Here is a 17,869-nt window from a genome sequence, read left to right as displayed (position 1 = left end):
TTGTTCATAACCATTTCTCTTGAAGTAGGTGTCTATTCTCTCATTCCATGCTCGAGGAGCTTGCTTCAAACCGTACAAAGCCTTTTTAAGCTTCAGCACTTTCTTCTCTTCACCTCTCCTCATGTACCCTAGAGGTTGCTCCACGTAGACTTCTTCCCCCAACACCCCATTCAAGAATGCTGACTTCACGTCCATTTGTTGTATCTTCCATCCATGTTGAGCTGCTAAGGACAGTAGTAATCGAATCGTTTTCATCCTTGTTACGGGTGCAAAAACTTCATCATAATCAATGCCTTTCTGCTGTTTATAACCCCTCGCCACAAGACGAGCTTTCTAGCGCTCCACTTCGCCATTTGCATTTGTCTTCCTTTTGTATACCCACTTCAAACCAATTGGCCGAGCTCCTGTGGGTAAATCTGTCAGCTTCCACGTCTCACTCTTCTCAATTGATCCAATCTCCTCATCCATTGCTTTCTTCCATCTCTCATCAAGTACCTCCTCTTCAAACTTTATATCTTCTGTTCCTGTCAATAGACACACTACATGTAACTCGTCAGTGGAGTTGTAGATGTCTTGCTCCTTTGCTTTGTACTCGGACGAGCTCGGAAAACTTGTTCTTCAATGCTTTCCGAGTACACACGCTTCACAAAACTTCTTGTCAAACTCATCACCACGCAGTCCGTGCACCAACTCCTTCCTGGATAGCTCGACCAAACCTCCAAAGTTTAAATGCCCAAGACGAGAATGCCTCATTATTGCTTCATCCTTCACGTCCAGCTTTAAACACTTATTTTGAATGATGTTCAGCTTCAGTTTATACATCCGATTCTTTTTCATCTCCACTCGGGCTATTAAACGATCATGCTTGTCCTTCAAATAAAGCACTCGATCCTTCATCAGAACCGAGTTGCCTTTCTCCATCATCTGCCCCATGCTTAAGATGTTGCTCTTAAGTTCGGGAACGTAGTAAACATTTCTTATTTCTCCAACTCGTCCATCCTTCTGCATAAACTTGATGGTTCCATGCCCTTTTACCGCAACCTTGGAATCATCTCCAAATGACACGAATCCAGCCTTCACCTTGATGAGTTCGTTGAAGAAACTCTCTTCTCCACACATATGATTGCTCGCCCCAGTGTCCAAATACCAGACCGAGTTGTTTAAGCAACTCGAATCAAGCTCGGCTTCTGACTTCTCATCTGAGCTTGGAAGCTCAACTACTGATCTCTCCACGCAACTCAAGTTTAGTTCATCCTCGAGGCACAACTCGGACGTAGCTTGGTCTCCGAGCTCTGCGTCATCATCAAAATTCCTGCTTCCTCGTCCTCTTCTTCTGTGAGAAGATTCTTCTCTTTCTCTTCACTTCGGCTTTTAGCTCGGCAATACTTTGCTATGTGACCGTATTTGCCACAGTTGTAGCAATTTGCCGATCTGCATTCTTTTGCGTAGTGGCCGAGTTTGCCACACTTATAACATTCCACCTCGGACCTCGGCTGACTTCCTTGGCTACGATCACCTCGTCCTTGTCCACCTCCATGATCACCTCGTCCTCTACCTCGTCCTTGATCACCTCGTCCTTTGCCTCGTCCTTGATCACCTCGTCCTTGTCCACTTGATCTTCGGCCCTGGGTGTTCCGAGTTTCATTCAAATCAAGTTGCACCTGTAATGCTTGATCAAGAGTACCCTTCATCTTCCTCCTCCTTTGTTCGTGGGCTTCTAGTGACCCAGCGAGCTCTTCCACTAAGAGAACTGACAAGTCCTTTGACTCCTCAATTACGCATGCAATACTCTCAAAATCATCTGTTAATGATCTCAAGATTTTCTCCACAATTCTACTTGCTGGCATTGGCTCCCCACTCCTTCCGAGTTGGTTAGCCAACTTCTCCACCCGAGTTATGTACTCGGATACTTGTTCCTTATCCTCCATCTTCAAACACTCAAACTCTCCTCGGAGAGTTTGAAGTCGGATCTGTCTGACACGGTAGTTACCTCTGTGCGCAACCTCCAAGATCTTCCATGCTTCCTTTGAAGATGCAGCGTTTGCAATCTTCTCGAAGCCTGACTCATCCACGGCATTGTACAAAAAATACAAAGCCGATTTGTCCTTCACTCGTGTCTTTTCCAGTGCGGCAATCTGAGCCACAGATTGGTCTTCGTCCTCCTCGGGTTCTTGAAACCCCTTCTCCACTATATCCCATAGACTTTGGGAACCCAACAGGGTCTTCATCTGTAAACACCAATTATCATAATTGGTTTTCTTTGACAGTTGTGGTACGGTCATTCCATTAACAACCTTCGCCATTACTCTCTCTTTCTTCTTTCCTCCCCTTCACAGGCGCACACTATTTTCCTCTCACACTCGGCACTCAGAGCATAAAGCTCTGATACCAATTTGTAGAAAAATAAAAGAAAGACGAGGTAATACTAATGTTGTGGGTGAACGTAGCAACTCACTGTATTTTTTATTGAATAAGAGATGACCTTTAAATAGTCATTTTACAACGTACTGAACTAACAAGAAGATAATAAAATATCTTATCAAATCAAAACTTATCAAAAAACTATCTTATCTAATCTGAAACAAAATAACTCAAAAGATAAATCAAATAATTCCAGATAACTTAAATCGGATGTCTCGGATATCTCGGATATCTCGGAATCTCTAGAAATTTACGATTTTCCAACAGTATAGAGATCTTTTAGGATTCTTTCTGGCGATATAATGATTTACAATAAAAATGATTTGCATGATATATAGTCCAGATTAAAAGACAGATGGATAATTAATGTGCATATGTGATGATAAAGTGGGAGCAGATAGAATATACCGATTTGGTATACAAAGGCACCTAGCCCAGCAGAGATGGAAAGTTATTGAAGGGAATGCCAGTGCCCTTGATTCCATATATATAGTACAACAATTTACCAGCACCAATACTGTTATTATCAACAAGTTGCCGCAGAACTAAATGTCTTAGTCTCAGTAGGTACTGCATTCGAAATTGTCATTATCTTTCTGATCAACTTCAATTATTCTGAGCATACTTTAGGATATAAAAGGAATGGATCCTCTCAATTATTTCTGATGTCAATGCCATTTGAGTCATACTTGTTAACTAATTGAAGTGTCAATCATGGTTTATCTTTACTAAGAGAAGCCTGTGAATCTCTTTCTGAGGCTGCATTTCCCGTGTTCTTGAGTGGCATCTCATGATTGTGCTTTCCCTCATATGTAGTCACAAATGATCTTGGGTCATCAATTGCTCTCTCCACGTGTTTGCGAACGTTACACTTGATGTTGGTACATCTATAGTAACTTCTGCAAGACAAATTATTTGATGTTAAAAATATTGTGAAATAGGAGAACGAAAACAGATTAGTGATACTTGTTTTTTGAATAGGAACTCAAACTCAATTGAGGCCTTAATTTCAAGGAATTGTTGTATATTAGAAACATATAAGGCTAAGATAAGGTCAAGAAGTATTTTAGAATACTCTTGCATCCCTTAACTATAATATTGCAGCAGTAATTATAAGTTAAGAGATCATAGAAGCAAGCATAGCAGAATCCAAAGTTTTCATTTCAAAGTGATCTTGAAGCAAATCATTTAAAACATTACTTTGATGAAGAATATAGCAACTTATTATTATATTGACATAGAAGAACAGTAAACAAGTATAAACCTGGGATATGGATTGCCCTTCACCACCTTCTGCCCATATTTTCTCCAGCGAAATCCGTCTCCAAGTATTTCAGAATCCGTAAAACTTTGCATCACAATGCGCGGCTCTACCAAACCTTCCTCTGATAACGTTGCATCATTGGATTGATTCTCACTTTTCCTGAAGCATGACAATGATTCAATACAAATTACCCTCTTATTAGAAATGGTAAACGACAATATAGGTTAGCTCAAATATTAAAATTGTAATAACATGTTGGATGAACAATTTTTGTTATGCATCCCAAAGTCTTAAGCTGTTAAATAAAGGCATGCAAATGATTTTTAACCATACATGATGATCTGTGATTGGATTTATTTTATATTGTCAATGCATAGTCTATTTTCTCTTTTTATATCACAGGTGTGTTTGGACACCATTTCAGTTCAACTGAACTTCAGTGCATCCTTAGAATTGGTTCTACATTTATGCATTGAAATTTGAGAAAACTCCATTAAACATGGCTTAAATGGGTTTCCAAACACAAACTACATCTTTGACACCATTTTCATGCATGGGTTCATGTTACTATTTGACTTATCCATTTGTCTGACATGCATGTCACATGATATTAGAGATTTATTGAGGACTATGGGTAAATTACATTTTCCTTACTTTTTTTAGGGAAGAGTTCATACCTTCTTTTACTTCTGTGATCATCCTCCTGAGTCTCAAATCCCTTGCTTCCTTCCTCACATTCCCCACTTAGACCGCAAGAGTTTTCCATGCTTCCTCCACCAGCATTAGTGTTAAGAAGAGAATCATTAGGCTGTGGAACTTTGACATGATAATCCGAAAGCATAGACAGTCCTGTGTTTTCAACTCTACCTTCATTCCCTTCATTCCTCTCACTGTGACTATTACTCCACATATCTTGAACCATTCCATCAGACACCACCCCTGATCCCTGTGTCCCTGCTGAGTTGCGCTTAGGAATCTGTGGCTTAGAATGGTTGTGTTCACCCTTATAAACAATTTCTGCAATTTGGCCATCAAATGATCTTTCAACCTTCTTTTTCACTGGACAATTGGGATGTGTGCACTTGTAATAGCTTCGAGGGTACTCGCTCCCTTTCACTTGCTTCTGACCATATTTCCTCCAATTATATCCATCATAAGATGGTCGATCACAATTCACTGAGGACGTTAAAGCTTTTTGGTCCTCCTCTGTGTTCTGCTGCACCATCTTACTAGCTTCACTGCTCTGGTTTATTTCTGCATGCGGGATAGTACTCTGATCAGGAATTGAGCTCGAGTTGGTTCTAAATTTTTCATGGATGGAATGTTGAAAATTGGTCTCCATTGAGTGCCGTGTTTGTTGTTGACTAGTACTGCAATTTCCCTTCTCCAAAACAAGAGAAAAGAATGTCATAACCATATATGGATAATTTTTTTAAGTTATACTCATCAACCATTGCAACCTATCCATTGATAATGTCATTTTTACACGAAAAAAACTTTTAATCTTAACTTCCCATGTACAGTTATACAGCTAAATTTTCTCCTCTTACCTTTGTTTAAAAAGAATTTTCTGGCAAAGATATGTAACTAGAGGGGTCGAGGCACTTTGTACTTCTAATAATTTTATACAGACAGAATATTAAAAGGTTGTTTATAATTATTCAAAAAAGATATAAGTTTTTTTTATATTTTTTTTACATTTGAGGGGTATAATGGTTCATTAAAAAGTTGAGACAAAAAACAGTTACATATATTTATATCCCTAAAATGAATTCTTTTTCACTTTTCATAATTTTGCAAATTGTCTTTATATGTGTGTATGTGTATATCTCTATTATCTATATTGCTAACCATGTTTGCCAAAAGAGACACAGTTGTCTTTGACACCAGTTTTGCCGTTGGCTTGTATATGAGGGACTGCTTGGTGTCAAGTTTAGGACTCTTGTCAGAAGAGTTACCAAGTGCTGCTCCAAAAGCATCAGCCTGAAATTGTAAAACACCACTCATGTTGGAAATCTAGAAGCTATGAATAACAAGTTTGCTTGAACTAACATAGTAATAGGTCGGAGAAAATAGAGCGAAAGAGAGGAAAATGATGGAGAACAATGTTCTCTTTTATCTAATTTTCGCTCCCCTTTAATATAGGAGAATTTGGAAGAAGGAGAGGAAATTTAAAACATTTTGTGTGAATTGACCAAAATATTCTTACTTATAATTAAGTACAGTTAGTTGATTTTTTTTATATCAAAATTAGAGTTTTAATAGTAAATTTATATTATTAAAATGAAACTTTAATTTTGATTCAAGAATAGTATTAAAATAGTATTAAAAGTATTTATGGTACTATAACTAAGTTCTGTCTAATTCAAAATTATAAATGTATAAAAGTAAATAATTTTTTAAAATCTCTCCCCTCTTTTGCCTATTAGAATTCTTTCTTCTCCTTTTCTTACTTTCTTTTGAACCAAACAGAAAAGTTTACCTGAGAAGATACAAAGGCAGCAGGGGGGTGATTCACTGCAGGCTTGAACCTCACTGTCTTGGGTCTAATGGCTGAAACTGCAGCATGAGAAGATGCAACAGTGGGAGAAGCATTGATTGCACCAGCTAGCAGCTCTGAGAAAGATCTGAAAGTAGAACAAGTAGGCCTTGAAGCTACTGGCTTGGCAACCACCACTCTTTCTGCTTCCTTCATGTCCATCTTCAATATCTATGTTTTGCAAACTGTTTTCCACTCTTCTGTTTGCAACAAAAACAAAATCAGTGTCCACTATCCAAAACCCAGCACCAGTTTCTAACAACTTTCATTTAGCACAACACAAAATCATCTAGCACACATGGTTAAGTCACATTACACATCACATACAACAAAGCCTCCAAGTGCAAAAAGATATTTTATATCAAAATTATGAGTCTCACGCTAACGTTAACTCATCTATTGTACTTAAAAAATAGCCAAAGTGCACGACTTGTATTGTACTCCAATATTTGTAGTATTTGAAGGTAGCACGGCAGAGAAGTAGGAATACACTTTTTTTAACATGTTTTTTTTATTAGTCAAACTTGATTTATTCCAAACTACAAAATTAGAAGTGGAATGGATTGACATCTACACGTTTTAGTGATCTCTAGTGAATAAAAAAAAAGTCTGTTGTTGAGGTTTCTCAAATTACTATATCCTACCTTTTTGCAATTGCGTTAAAATATGATAATGGAAAAAGGAAATAGGAGGCATAGAATAGCGACAAAGGATCCACCAAGAAAACGAAAAAGAAAAAGTAGAATTCGGAAGAATCGACAAATTTTTTTTTTATCACATTGGACCACATTGATGTTCTGTATTCGTCACGGGCATCATGAATCTATAATGAACTTTTACTCAGTAGGTGAAAATCATTTTTTTTCCTTTTTAACTCAACATATCAACACATTATACTGAGGCTATGTCATTTTTACTAAGCTGCAATATTGCAATATCGCAAACTCGAGCATTTTGCGATACCATGTAGGTACTGTAGACGTAGTTACTTTTTCGGGTAACTTGATGTTGTTTCTACAAGTTCGTGTTCATTTCCTTTTTAGCTAAGGTATTGTTAAAAAATATAATATGAACAACTTACTATTGCTGCATAACGGTCAGAAGTTTCAACAAGGAAAATATTAACTATATACTCCTTTTTTTTTATTACTATCTCTATTCGTTTTTTATAATAATGTTATTCATCGTTTATCAATTCCTTTGTATTACTTTACATTCTTTTTTTTTTTCCTTCCACCTTCGCACTCCAAAAATAGAATATAGGAGTGTCTTTACTGCAAGTGTTACTATTTTACATTACATGATTACAACCACTCAAAAGGAACAGAGCCGTATGCTGCTATTTTTTTTTCCTTTTTTTTGAAAAGACAGGACCACAAACATAATGTATCAGTCTGAAAACATTCGAAAATGTGACAAGAAGCCTAGTGTAGTTCTAGCCATATATATGCATAAACGGTATAATATCCTTGCTAACACTGTCTCAATTTATTTTCTTAATAATTCGTTCTCATTCTCTTTGAATAGTGAGTAATGATATATAAAACATTTGTTAAAGTTATATTTTTAATTTGTTCTTCTCCTTTTACATCCTCATATTATTTATCACATTATACTTTTTACTCTTCTGTTTCCTTCTCTCTCTAAATGTATAATAGCTCTAAATATTCATATTAATGGTTGCTTAAAATAAGACCCCCATAAATATAAGGTGTGTTTGTGTTTGATAAAATTAATTTATAAGTTATAATTTAGGAGTTAAGAAATTATAAATTTATAACTTATTTGATTGAATCGAAAGTATTTAGTAGTTGATTAATGTAAAATAATATTTATTTATTTAATAATTAGAAAAAGAGAATAATATGTAGGTAAAATAATTTTTAAATTAAAGTAAAATAGAAGTTTAAGTAAATGAGGATAAACAAAAGTTTAAGATTTATATTATAAACTACTTATAAAAACATATAAATTATAAGATTCTAAATTAAAATCTCATATTATTTTGATCAAACTAATTTATAAGCTAATAAAAAAAAAACTTGTAAGTTGCTCAAATATCTTATCAAACATATTCATATTGTATGGATGTCATACAACTACAAACTATTTAGTCTAATTAAACACTTCAACTTTCATACATGATACATGCAAAATGAAATTTTGGGAGAAGAAAGAGATATTATGGAATACACATCTCTTGGGGAGGATGATAGACAAGAAAGATTAGTAATTAAAGTAAAAGATAAAAGAAGTAGATATAACTGTGATAGAAAAACAAGAGAGATATAGAAAAAAGTATGTACAAGATGAATTTAATTACCAAAATGTGTAAAAATTAAAATTGCTTAGAACAAGAACGTTATGTCTCACCCACTATGCAGGAGTGCGAGATAGGCATGGCGAAGAGAAAAATGGAAAGAAAAAAAAAGTAAGAGAAACAAATAAAAGATGTAATAAGAAAAAAGGAAAAAAAATCAATATTTTTTTTATTCATTAATATAAGAAAGGTACAAAAACGAGTAAAAAAATCAAAATTATATTTTTTAAAGTTAAGAAGGCCAGGTGATTGAGATTTTGTTTTTTTCTAATATATATATATATATATAACTTAATAGTAACAAACATCGAAAGAAATAAAAGTGTTAAATAAAATAAATGAAGTGAAGAAAATAAATAAAATTAAAAAAAGGGTCATTATTAACCACATTCATTTTTTTCTTATATGTAATTTTCACATCAATTTTTTTTTCTTTCTCTTTTTTTTTTTATCACAGTAATTAACACATTTATCAACTTTTTTTATTCTTGTTAGTCTTTTTTATCTACCTCATTTATCTCAACATGAAGTGGACGGTAATATTTCTCAAAAACAAAAGTGTCACAAAAGTATGTCACCTAAATTATATAAATATTTAAATATACTTTTAGTCCATATAAAATAACAAATTTCGATTATGATTCTTATAAAGTTTTGTTTTTATTTTTATTCTTATAAAATTTGTAAACACCATTTTTTTTATAAGATAACTTTCTAAAAAAATATTTTTATTTAATTTTCATTTTTTAAAGTCTAAACTCATTATTTTAGATTTTTAATTTAGACTAATACTTAAGATAATCATTTAATTTTTTAATAAAAATTAAGTAATTAAAATATCAAATAATAGTAGGGACTAAAAGTAATAATACCAATTATAAAGGAATAAAAATAGGAAAAATTTATAAAAACTAAAATTAAAACTTACTTATTTTATATTAATTAAAAATATATTTAAACTTGATATAAATATATTGAGTAATGATGTCTAAACACATTCACATTATATCACATATGATTCCTGCATTTCCCCCCCTCTTTTTTTCCCCTCTTTTTTTTTTTTTTTTCACATGTGTATCTACCCATTTAGTATTTTTTGTTCGTGCCCTAGGGCTTAGGAGAGGGTGCCTTTGAAGTGGCTAAACGCCAAACTTCAAACTTAGGTACGAAATTGAAGTCTCCACAAACAAAAACCTGTCATTTCACTTATTTATTTGTCTGGTCGATGTCGGTCATCAATCTCCATGCAATCTTTCAAACTCAAAATCTCAAATCTTCATACCTTCATCTCGTGGGATAGCCAACTCGTTATGTGTACACCAAAAAAATCTGCTAGGGTTGTACTTGCAATCTATAATTTGCAATTTTACTGAAATGAAACTTTTTTTAACTTATAATTTTAAAAAGTAATTCTTAGACACCACAACACCCATTAACACCTTTGAAAAGTGAGTGAGAAAGTGGTGTGATTTAAAAGAAAGAAAAATAAAAAATAAAAAATAAATATTAGTGGGGTGTAAATTTGTGAACTGTCTAAATATCAAAAGTATATAATTTTTAAAACTAAAACATATGTAAACACAAATCAATTAAAATATATTCAAGTACATTGGTTGAGTTGCACTTTTATGGTTCGTTTAGATGAGAAGAAATAAGGCTATAGGAGATAATTAAAGAGATAGAATAGAAAAAATATAATATATGATAAAAAATGAAAAATAAAATAAAGAATGTTAATTAAATATATGTACTGTACAGATGCTCATAAATAATCATTACTATTATATTCTTTTTTAGTACTTTCTTCTTAAACAAAGAAATCTGACTGTGTTTAAAGTGGGAATGAACATTAAATTTTCAACTTAATTTCCAGACTCCATTTGAGTTTTTTAATTCACATTGGAACTTCCCCTCACCTGTACAGATGTCTTTAACAGACTTCACAAATTCCAATGTGAGGTGTTGATGTTGATTGACTAAGCTAACAAGAAAAAAAAAAAGTTAAAATGAAGGGTGATTGAATTTATGTATAGAACATGTAGAAAGAAGAGATAATTTGTGTAACTTACACCTATGTGATCTATGAAAATGAAAACCAAACATATCTATGAAAACCAAAAATAGTCGTTTTTGATTTTAGGTTAGAAAAGTTCCGAATCATGATTTGTTCGTACCTAGTTTTGTCTAAACACCATAGTTTGAAGATTTCCAACTGAAAAACAAAGAAAATGACACAAAGAAACCCGTCTCTTCCAGATTTTATCTTGTTAAGGGTAGTATGTTATCAATAATTCAAAAAAAACAAAAAAAAAAAAACAAAGAAAAAGTTTAGAGAACTAACCAGTTAATCCGAGAATAGTAGCAACATGTTAAAACGATGTAGGTTGGTTTATTCAGTGAATTCTCATATCCCAGTTGAATGTATAAAAACCGAGTTTAACTTATCTTCTCCTGCATTGCAAGACTCAGAATTTCATAACAAAATATACAAGTCTCAATATATACATGTGAATGTGATGTGTGGCCAACAACAAACAAAATATCAGTTGTTAATGAATTCAGAAAAGGGAGCAACTTATTCAAACATACCAAACCTGAGTTTCACAACCAATAAGATTGCCTTCTCTAGATCCAACCAAAGAAACCAACAAAAAAGAAAAGGAGCTTCAGCTTCTTCTGCTTGTAGGGATCTTCTGAAATCTCAACAGTGCATTGACCTTATATTAATACATGAATATTTATATATGTATGTAGTATATGCAAACCAGACAGAGAGGAAGAGAGAGGAGGGAGTGGTTTGATTCCAAAATAATGTTTTTGTGAATCTAAAGTTGTAAATGATAAGGTTTCCTTTTAGTCAAAGTATTTTTTTTGTAAAAAAAGAAATAATTAAAGTGAAAATGGTTGCATGGTTAATGGGAAATGGTGTGTATGAAAAATCTTGGGATTGGTGGTTCGCAGTGGGAGCCAGCCAACCTCCAAAACTGTACGGACAACTAACTGTCTCTGCGCCCTCTTTGACCATTCGTTAACGTAGTTAAGTTATGGAGAGAGAAATAGAAACACGTCACGTCAAAAACAATAGTTATCAGATAAGATTCCCTCTTCGAGAAGATACTTCATCTCATAATTCATAATTCCACACTTTTTTTTTTCTTCATATCACATATTTTTGTTTCGGTTCGAATCCAGTCTAGCTAGGTGTAACCAGATGTGACAATCTAAGATATTTATCTAAATTTGTGTTTATTAGATTTGGATTTGAGTTCAATTTGGATTTGAGCATGAACAGAGATTAATACTCGTCTCGTTTTCGTTATTGTTCCGTTTAATATTATAATTAAGAAATTATTTTATATATATATAAATCAAATTAAAAAATATTTATATATAAAATTTTGTATTATTTTAATTTTTTTATTTTTTGTTCATATTTATTTAAATGAAAAAAAATAGAAACGGGATAAGGCGGGAAAACTCAATCCTGTTAAGAACGGAGATGAATATCCAAATTTTATCCCGAGTACGATTTAAATCTATGGGAACGGGGCGTGAAATGTAAAATCCACCCGTCTCAGTCTTGTTGCCATATTTATATCTAATTCGACCTATGACATAAAAATTATTTTTATTTATAATATTTTATTTTATGTTAACTTTATTTCTAAGTTCGAGATGACACTTGAATTTCCCCTCTCAAAGTATAAAACGTAAAAAATTTCTTCTCATGTTTCAATGCAAGCACACCGACTAATTGAACTAAATTATTGATCAAGCAGAAATAATCTTATATTAATTCATATATTACTGAATGTTGTTTGATTAAGTAGTTCAACTTTTCTAATTTTACTTATAAAATTATACCACTTTATTTTTATAAAAATTGATTTTGTAGAAAGAAGTTATATTTTCTTTAAAAAAAATTCATACACTCAGTAGTAATTTGAAAGATTAACATAGCGATTAGACAAATTACCTTGGTACATGTTATGAAAACGATTAACGATATATTTTTTTTATAAAAAAATATGTGTTTGATGCCTTGCGAAAAAGCTTACGCAACTTATTAAATACATCAAATCTAATGTCATTTTCTGTTTCTTTCATAACATTTATAACTTTTGACACCACATCCTATTATTGGATTGTTGTCTTCGCCTCTGGTCTTCTTATGATAATTAATAATAGGTAATGTGATAATGATATTATGAAAAACAGACATAAAATTAAAATTACAGCGTCTTATTACAACTCTAATCATGGAAAAGTTTATTATAATCAGTTTAAGTCCTTTTTCTATGTCATGGTCAAAATTAAGGGGAAGATTCAAATGTTGCTCTTTATCATGAAAATATTTACTTAGGTTTACTATATGGGCTGCTGGGAAATGCAAAGAAAAGGATGTTTAGTCGTCATTTTTATAACTGTTTCCTGTTAAAAGTTGAATTTTTGGTATTTAAGGATTTTTTAATTTATAACTTTTTTTTGTTTAAATAGTTATAGAACTTGAATTAGTTTCATTTTGAAGTTGCATGTTTTCAGTTAGGACCATCATAATATTGTAAAGAAAGAAATACACAAATAAATATAGTAAAATTCACCATTTGTATAGAATTTATTAATTTAATTTGTATTTTTGTATAGGTGATAACACAATATTGATATATATTTTTTTGTTATAGCCAAAGACAAAAACAATAGTTATATATTAGATGACTAGAAGGAGTACCCAACCCTTATACAAAATACACAAATCTGTCAACTCGATCTTAAAATAGAATACAAGAACGACAAAGAATTAAAAGTCCCGGAAACAATGCAAAAAATCTACCAACATGTACATCCTAGTGCAAATAAAAAACTTACAGACCCTTCAATATAGGGTTCAGTGACCATTCAAAAAAGGAAGGGAAAAAAACTTCATCTTGCTGATCAAGCATGTCCATCATCTAAATTTTTCCAACTCTGAAACATAATGTTGGGTTCCTCGTTTAAATATAGAAACCAAATTAAGCAAAGCCAAACAACCAACCAAGTCCTTCTAGTCTCTTTTTTTTTTTTTTTTTTTTTTTTCCATTCAAACCACAATAATTGTGTTGTAATTAAGAAGTGGTTCCTAGATTCCATAGGCAACATCTTGGACTGCAATTAACCCAAAATAATGTTTCCACACCTGCAATAATGTCATGTTTGTTAAATATTTTATTTCAACACTAATCTTAAAACTCCTCATTATCAAAACTCATAAAACCATATTGATACCAAATATTATTACACATTTAATATAAAAAAAATCACATTTTGAATCACTATATTATTAATATGAAATATTATTTAAAGAATTTGAACTTGATTTCATTCATATAAATAATACTTAAAAAGAAATATATATTATATGTTAAGAATTTGACTTTATAACTTTTTATTTAATATTTATATTTAAAATTTTCACATATACGCTTTCAACGTTTGTTATGATTGAGTTAACAATCAAGTTAAAGCGAACATAATTTGTATAGAACTATAGGCTATGTGTTTAGTCGATCGGTGAAAGGAATTAGGCAGGGGTAATAAATATCTTACTAGTATTATTAGGTTACAAATTAATTAAAGAAAAATAGATAAGAAAGAGGAATGACAATGTCGTGAATGTGTATATTCAAAATTAGGGTTTGACGTTGTATTGTATAGCATTAGGGTTTGATAGTTAGTTGAGAGGCATTGAAAAGTTGGAACGTTAGTTGGGAAGTGCACGCGTGGGACAGTGCCCTATGAATGAAATAATTCATTACCAAACCCATTCCTATACTTACGTTATGACTTATGACTGGTAGTTGTCTTCTATGTCCCACACACTTTTATCCTAATATTAATAATTTTATCTGTCAAAAAATAAAATGAATATCTCATGTGATTTCAAATACCATATAAATCAGAGTGGAAAATTGTATGCAAAAGTCAATTTGTTTGACATTACAGAATTTTTTATATATATTATTATTCAACATAATTACAATAACAATACCATATTCTAATCCCTATTATTTAATAATTTGACATGATAGAATAATTTGACCTAGCTAAAGTTTCATTATTTAATAGTTAATTACGCTAATTAATTCAAATCATATTTGATATTATATAATTATTTTTATTTCTTGCCTTTACATTTTTATATACATATATTTAAAAAAGAAAAATAAGATTAGTATTATTAAAAAAAAATTAAAAACATTGTTGATTTTCCTATTCGACATTGACAATTTGGATGGAACTGTTTCACATCATGATCATTGACGTATTTGTCATTGTACAAAAAATAAAAATTATTTTCACTTATGATAAAGTCTGATATATGTCTCTTTCGTTGGACCTGCACACAGTTCCGCTGTAGATGAATAACTCTTGTCACTAATAGTTATATATTTTGGATGAGTAATTTTAATCATTTTATATTTATTTAATTAAGAATTATATCTAAATTAATCTTAAAGGATTTTACTTGAATGACTGAATTTTATTTTCTTAATGTTGTACTAGCTCCATTCTTATATATACAAATAAATATATACCTAATTCACCAAGACTAATGAAAATAATTAAATTAGTCAATTATAATTTTTAATGTTATAATTTAAAATTTTATTTTAAAAATATCTATAAAATTAAATGATGTAAGTGGTGATTATATTTAATGATGCTATTTAAAAGTCAAAAAAATAATTTTTTTCAACAATAATTAAACACAACTTATAATGTTAATTGTTCAATAAATATGTTAATTTTCATGAAATATGATTCTCACTAATAGACTCCTAAAAAATTAAAATATAAAAAATTTATCAATTAATATATTTAAAAATAGACTTTTATTTTGTATAATCATATACTCTGTTTATTTCTTATATATCAGTAATATTACTCTTTCACAAAGCACAACACTTCGTATCAATCTTTTTCTATCTAATGTAAACTGTGGCTGTGCATGGGTAGTTGTTGCACCGTAGACGTAGAAATGCTCTTTTAATTAAGTAGTTTTAGTTCTTGTTTTGACTATGTTAAATTAATTAAAGATGTACTCTTCTCTATTAACTATATTAAACTTATTGATGCTCCTTAAATTTTATAACTTAAACCAAAAAATTTCATTGGTAGTTACGTATTCTAAGTGTAAACTATAAAATTATGATAGTTCTTGGAACTTGTACCATCAATACAGAATAAGGGTAAGTGCTAACAAACATATTCAGCAGAATTTAAATGATCGATCATCATCCAGCTAAGACTTATCTCCAAATTTTCAAAAGAACAGAAGTCTAGATAATTAAAAAAAAATTATGATACTTTATTGTTTCAAATTTCAGAAAAACAATAGGAACCTAAGAACCTAACCCAAGCTCCTAATATTTTATGTTGCAACAAAAAAAGTTATGAGAGGACTATATGTAATGCAACGTCCTTGTTAAACTAATTTTGACTAATTAAAAAAAATAAACCATCCATTACAATTTTCACCAATGATAGACACATTATTTAGAAAGAACCAGACATTGTGCAGAACAGAGTTGTGGCTTTGCATTGTCTATATTCTCTTTTGACGGTATGATGAGCATAAACTTAGTTCCAACAATTTTAGCTAATCGATCGAATGCCAACGACACTGGTAAATTGTAAATATATGTCCAAGTACACCCAAAACAAAAAGTTGTGATAAGAAAGTTTTCTTTTGGCATATTCAACTAGACTCTTGTTTGAATATCAGTTCAGTTAATATACTTATACTTGAAAAAAGCAAAAAGTGGCAATTGCATGGTGAGCATAATTTTAAGGAAAAAACTAGTTTGTTAGTGCTTGTTTTTTTCTTAATTAATTATGTTCAGAAATGTTCGACGTGTATGAGTTTCAGTGCATAACCAATGCATGCTGCCTCATGCATCATTATTAATTTTTGTCCCATTTCTTCCTCACATGCTTGAACAAAAAAACATATATATTATATTCACTTCAAAGTTCAAACTAACGTGCAAATATGTTTCCTTCGGTTTCTGACACCACTTTGTTTCTTTTTCTAATAGCATGCATGTACATTGCCAACTTTTCGTGATGATGGATAAATACTTCGTCAAATAAAGTTCAATATTTAGTCTGTGATGGTAAGATTCTCTGTTGCGTCGCAATTATTCTACGGCAAGTATAAAAGTATTCTACGACAAATCCGATGCAAATATTCTCGTATGTGAAATAGAACCCTCGCACCCTCAATTCCTCTACAGAACAATTATATAGAAATAAGAATAACCTGTCTTATGGACAAATTGCTGCCATTTCTAAGGCTGTCAATAAAAAGTTATAAAAGGTTACTTTGTTAAGCTGAGCATGCTCAAAAGTCAAAAGTTCATCCATAGGATATTTAGTGTTTGATGTTTGGTACGAACTTTAATAGACAAATATAGATATATATGAAGAATGTGGGGGGTGTTTCTGTCGGTTTTCCTAATTTTAATTTAGAGAAATTCTATCTTACTCACACAAATTTTATGGATTTTGAAACTATTAATTTTAAATTAGTAATAATTAATTCTTTATTTAATTTTTTTGTCATGTTATAATTTTGTATTTGTGTCAAGTAGTTAGTTAGAAGTATCGTAGATATTTGAAATTGGTCAAAAAATAAAATAGAGGTTAAACCTCTTTATCTTTTGTTAAATCAAAGTAGTATTATAGACATTTTTTCATTCCATGTTTTATAGGTCTTAAAATTATATTTTCACACTTTTATTAAATAACTAATATAATATAAGAAAGTGGTTGAAATATAAAGAGAAAAATCATATGAATATGAAACATGTAACTTAATAGAAAGAATTATACCAAAACAACTCAATTTATGAGAGTATTATAGTAACAACCTTTATTTTTAAATTATATAATTATTTAAATAAAAAGTACGTAGGATATTTGTACAGTTTGTACAGTTTGTACGAAAAAATTCCACCAAATAGCAATACTCTAAAGTGAATGAGACGCCATTTTCAATCCATTTCACGTTAAAGAGTTTTAAAATCACAGCACATTTTCAAGTTTTAATATATAACATTCATGCATTAAAATTCGTACTGTCCAATAAATGTATAAACATTATTTCAAATTAATAAAAGAAAGTATTTCAAGTTAACAAGTATTAAAATCACCCTATATTCAGATCAAAAATAAAAATCACGATACATTTTTCATTTATAACATTATCGTATACTAAAATTCGTACCAAAAAACATTTCCCTACATCACTTTATCATCTACTTTAACTTACCATCTATATAAGAAA

At 31.0% G+C, this 17,869-nt stretch overlaps 2 protein-coding genes across 10 annotated transcripts; both read right to left on the bottom strand.

The window, feature by feature from the left end:
* Positions 1-333: 333 nt before the first annotated feature.
* On the bottom strand, positions 334-2,997 carry LOC145958804 (uncharacterized). Its single transcript, XM_083076350.1, has 5 exons — positions 2,928-2,997; positions 1,838-2,059; positions 1,598-1,750; positions 717-1,292; positions 334-524 (listed from the first exon to the last, which is right to left on the bottom strand). Exons 1-5 carry the CDS (start codon positions 2,995-2,997, stop codon positions 334-336), a joined length of 1,212 nt encoding a protein of 403 aa, XP_082932476.1.
* TTG2 (WRKY family transcription factor family protein) lies at positions 2,757-11,408 on the bottom strand. 9 transcript variants are annotated; one of them, XM_029270995.2, is made up of 8 exons: positions 11,134-11,408; positions 10,886-10,995; positions 10,461-10,525; positions 6,168-6,424; positions 5,537-5,668; positions 4,363-5,069; positions 3,686-3,844; positions 2,757-3,320 (listed from the first exon to the last, which is right to left on the bottom strand). In XM_029270995.2, the coding sequence occupies exons 4-8, from the start codon at positions 6,384-6,386 to the stop codon at positions 3,134-3,136; spliced, it is 1,404 nt and encodes a 467-aa protein (XP_029126828.1). In that variant the 5' UTR covers positions 6,387-6,424; positions 10,461-10,525; positions 10,886-10,995; positions 11,134-11,408; the 3' UTR covers positions 2,757-3,133. The 9 variants fall into 9 exon arrangements, with proteins under 9 accessions (XP_029126828.1, XP_029126829.1, XP_082915374.1 ...); XM_029270996.2 differs by having other exon boundaries at positions 10,461-10,520; XM_083059248.1 differs by having other exon boundaries at positions 11,139-11,408.
* Positions 11,409-17,869: the final 6,461 nt, after the last annotated feature.

Source organism: Cajanus cajan, chromosome 6 (genome assembly GCF_000230855.2).
Source record: "Cajanus cajan strain Asha chromosome 6, NIPB_CcT2T_4, whole genome shotgun sequence".
Classification (NCBI taxonomy): domain Eukaryota; kingdom Viridiplantae; phylum Streptophyta; class Magnoliopsida; order Fabales; family Fabaceae; genus Cajanus; species Cajanus cajan.
This window is presented reverse-complemented; position numbering and strand designations above follow the sequence as displayed.

Bases quoted from the DNA above. Each gene is read 5' to 3' on its own strand.
- TTG2 (XM_029270995.2), bottom strand. From the start codon at position 6,386: ATGGACATGAAGGAAGCAGAAAGAGTGGTGGTTGCCAAGCCAGTAGCT. The intron at 5,070-5,536 runs GTTAGCAATATA...CTTGTTTTGGAG, and splicing joins TGTCTCTTTTGGCAAACATG to AAGGGAAATTGCAGTACTAG. The intron at 3,845-4,362 runs GTATGAACTCTT...GTCATGCTTCAG, and splicing joins GATCACAGAAGTAAAAGAAG to GAAAAGTGAGAATCAATCCA.
- LOC145958804 (XM_083076350.1), bottom strand. From the start codon at position 2,997: ATGCAGTACCTACTGAGACTAAGACATTTAGTTCTGCGGCAACTTGTT. The intron at 1,751-1,837 runs GTAGAATTGTGG...AGGACTTGTCAG, and splicing joins TGGGGAGCCAATGCCAGCAA to TTCTCTTAGTGGAAGAGCTC. The intron at 525-716 runs GTTTGGTCGAGC...GTCTATTGACAG, and splicing joins TGGGCATTTAAACTTTGGAG to GAACAGAAGATATAAAGTTT.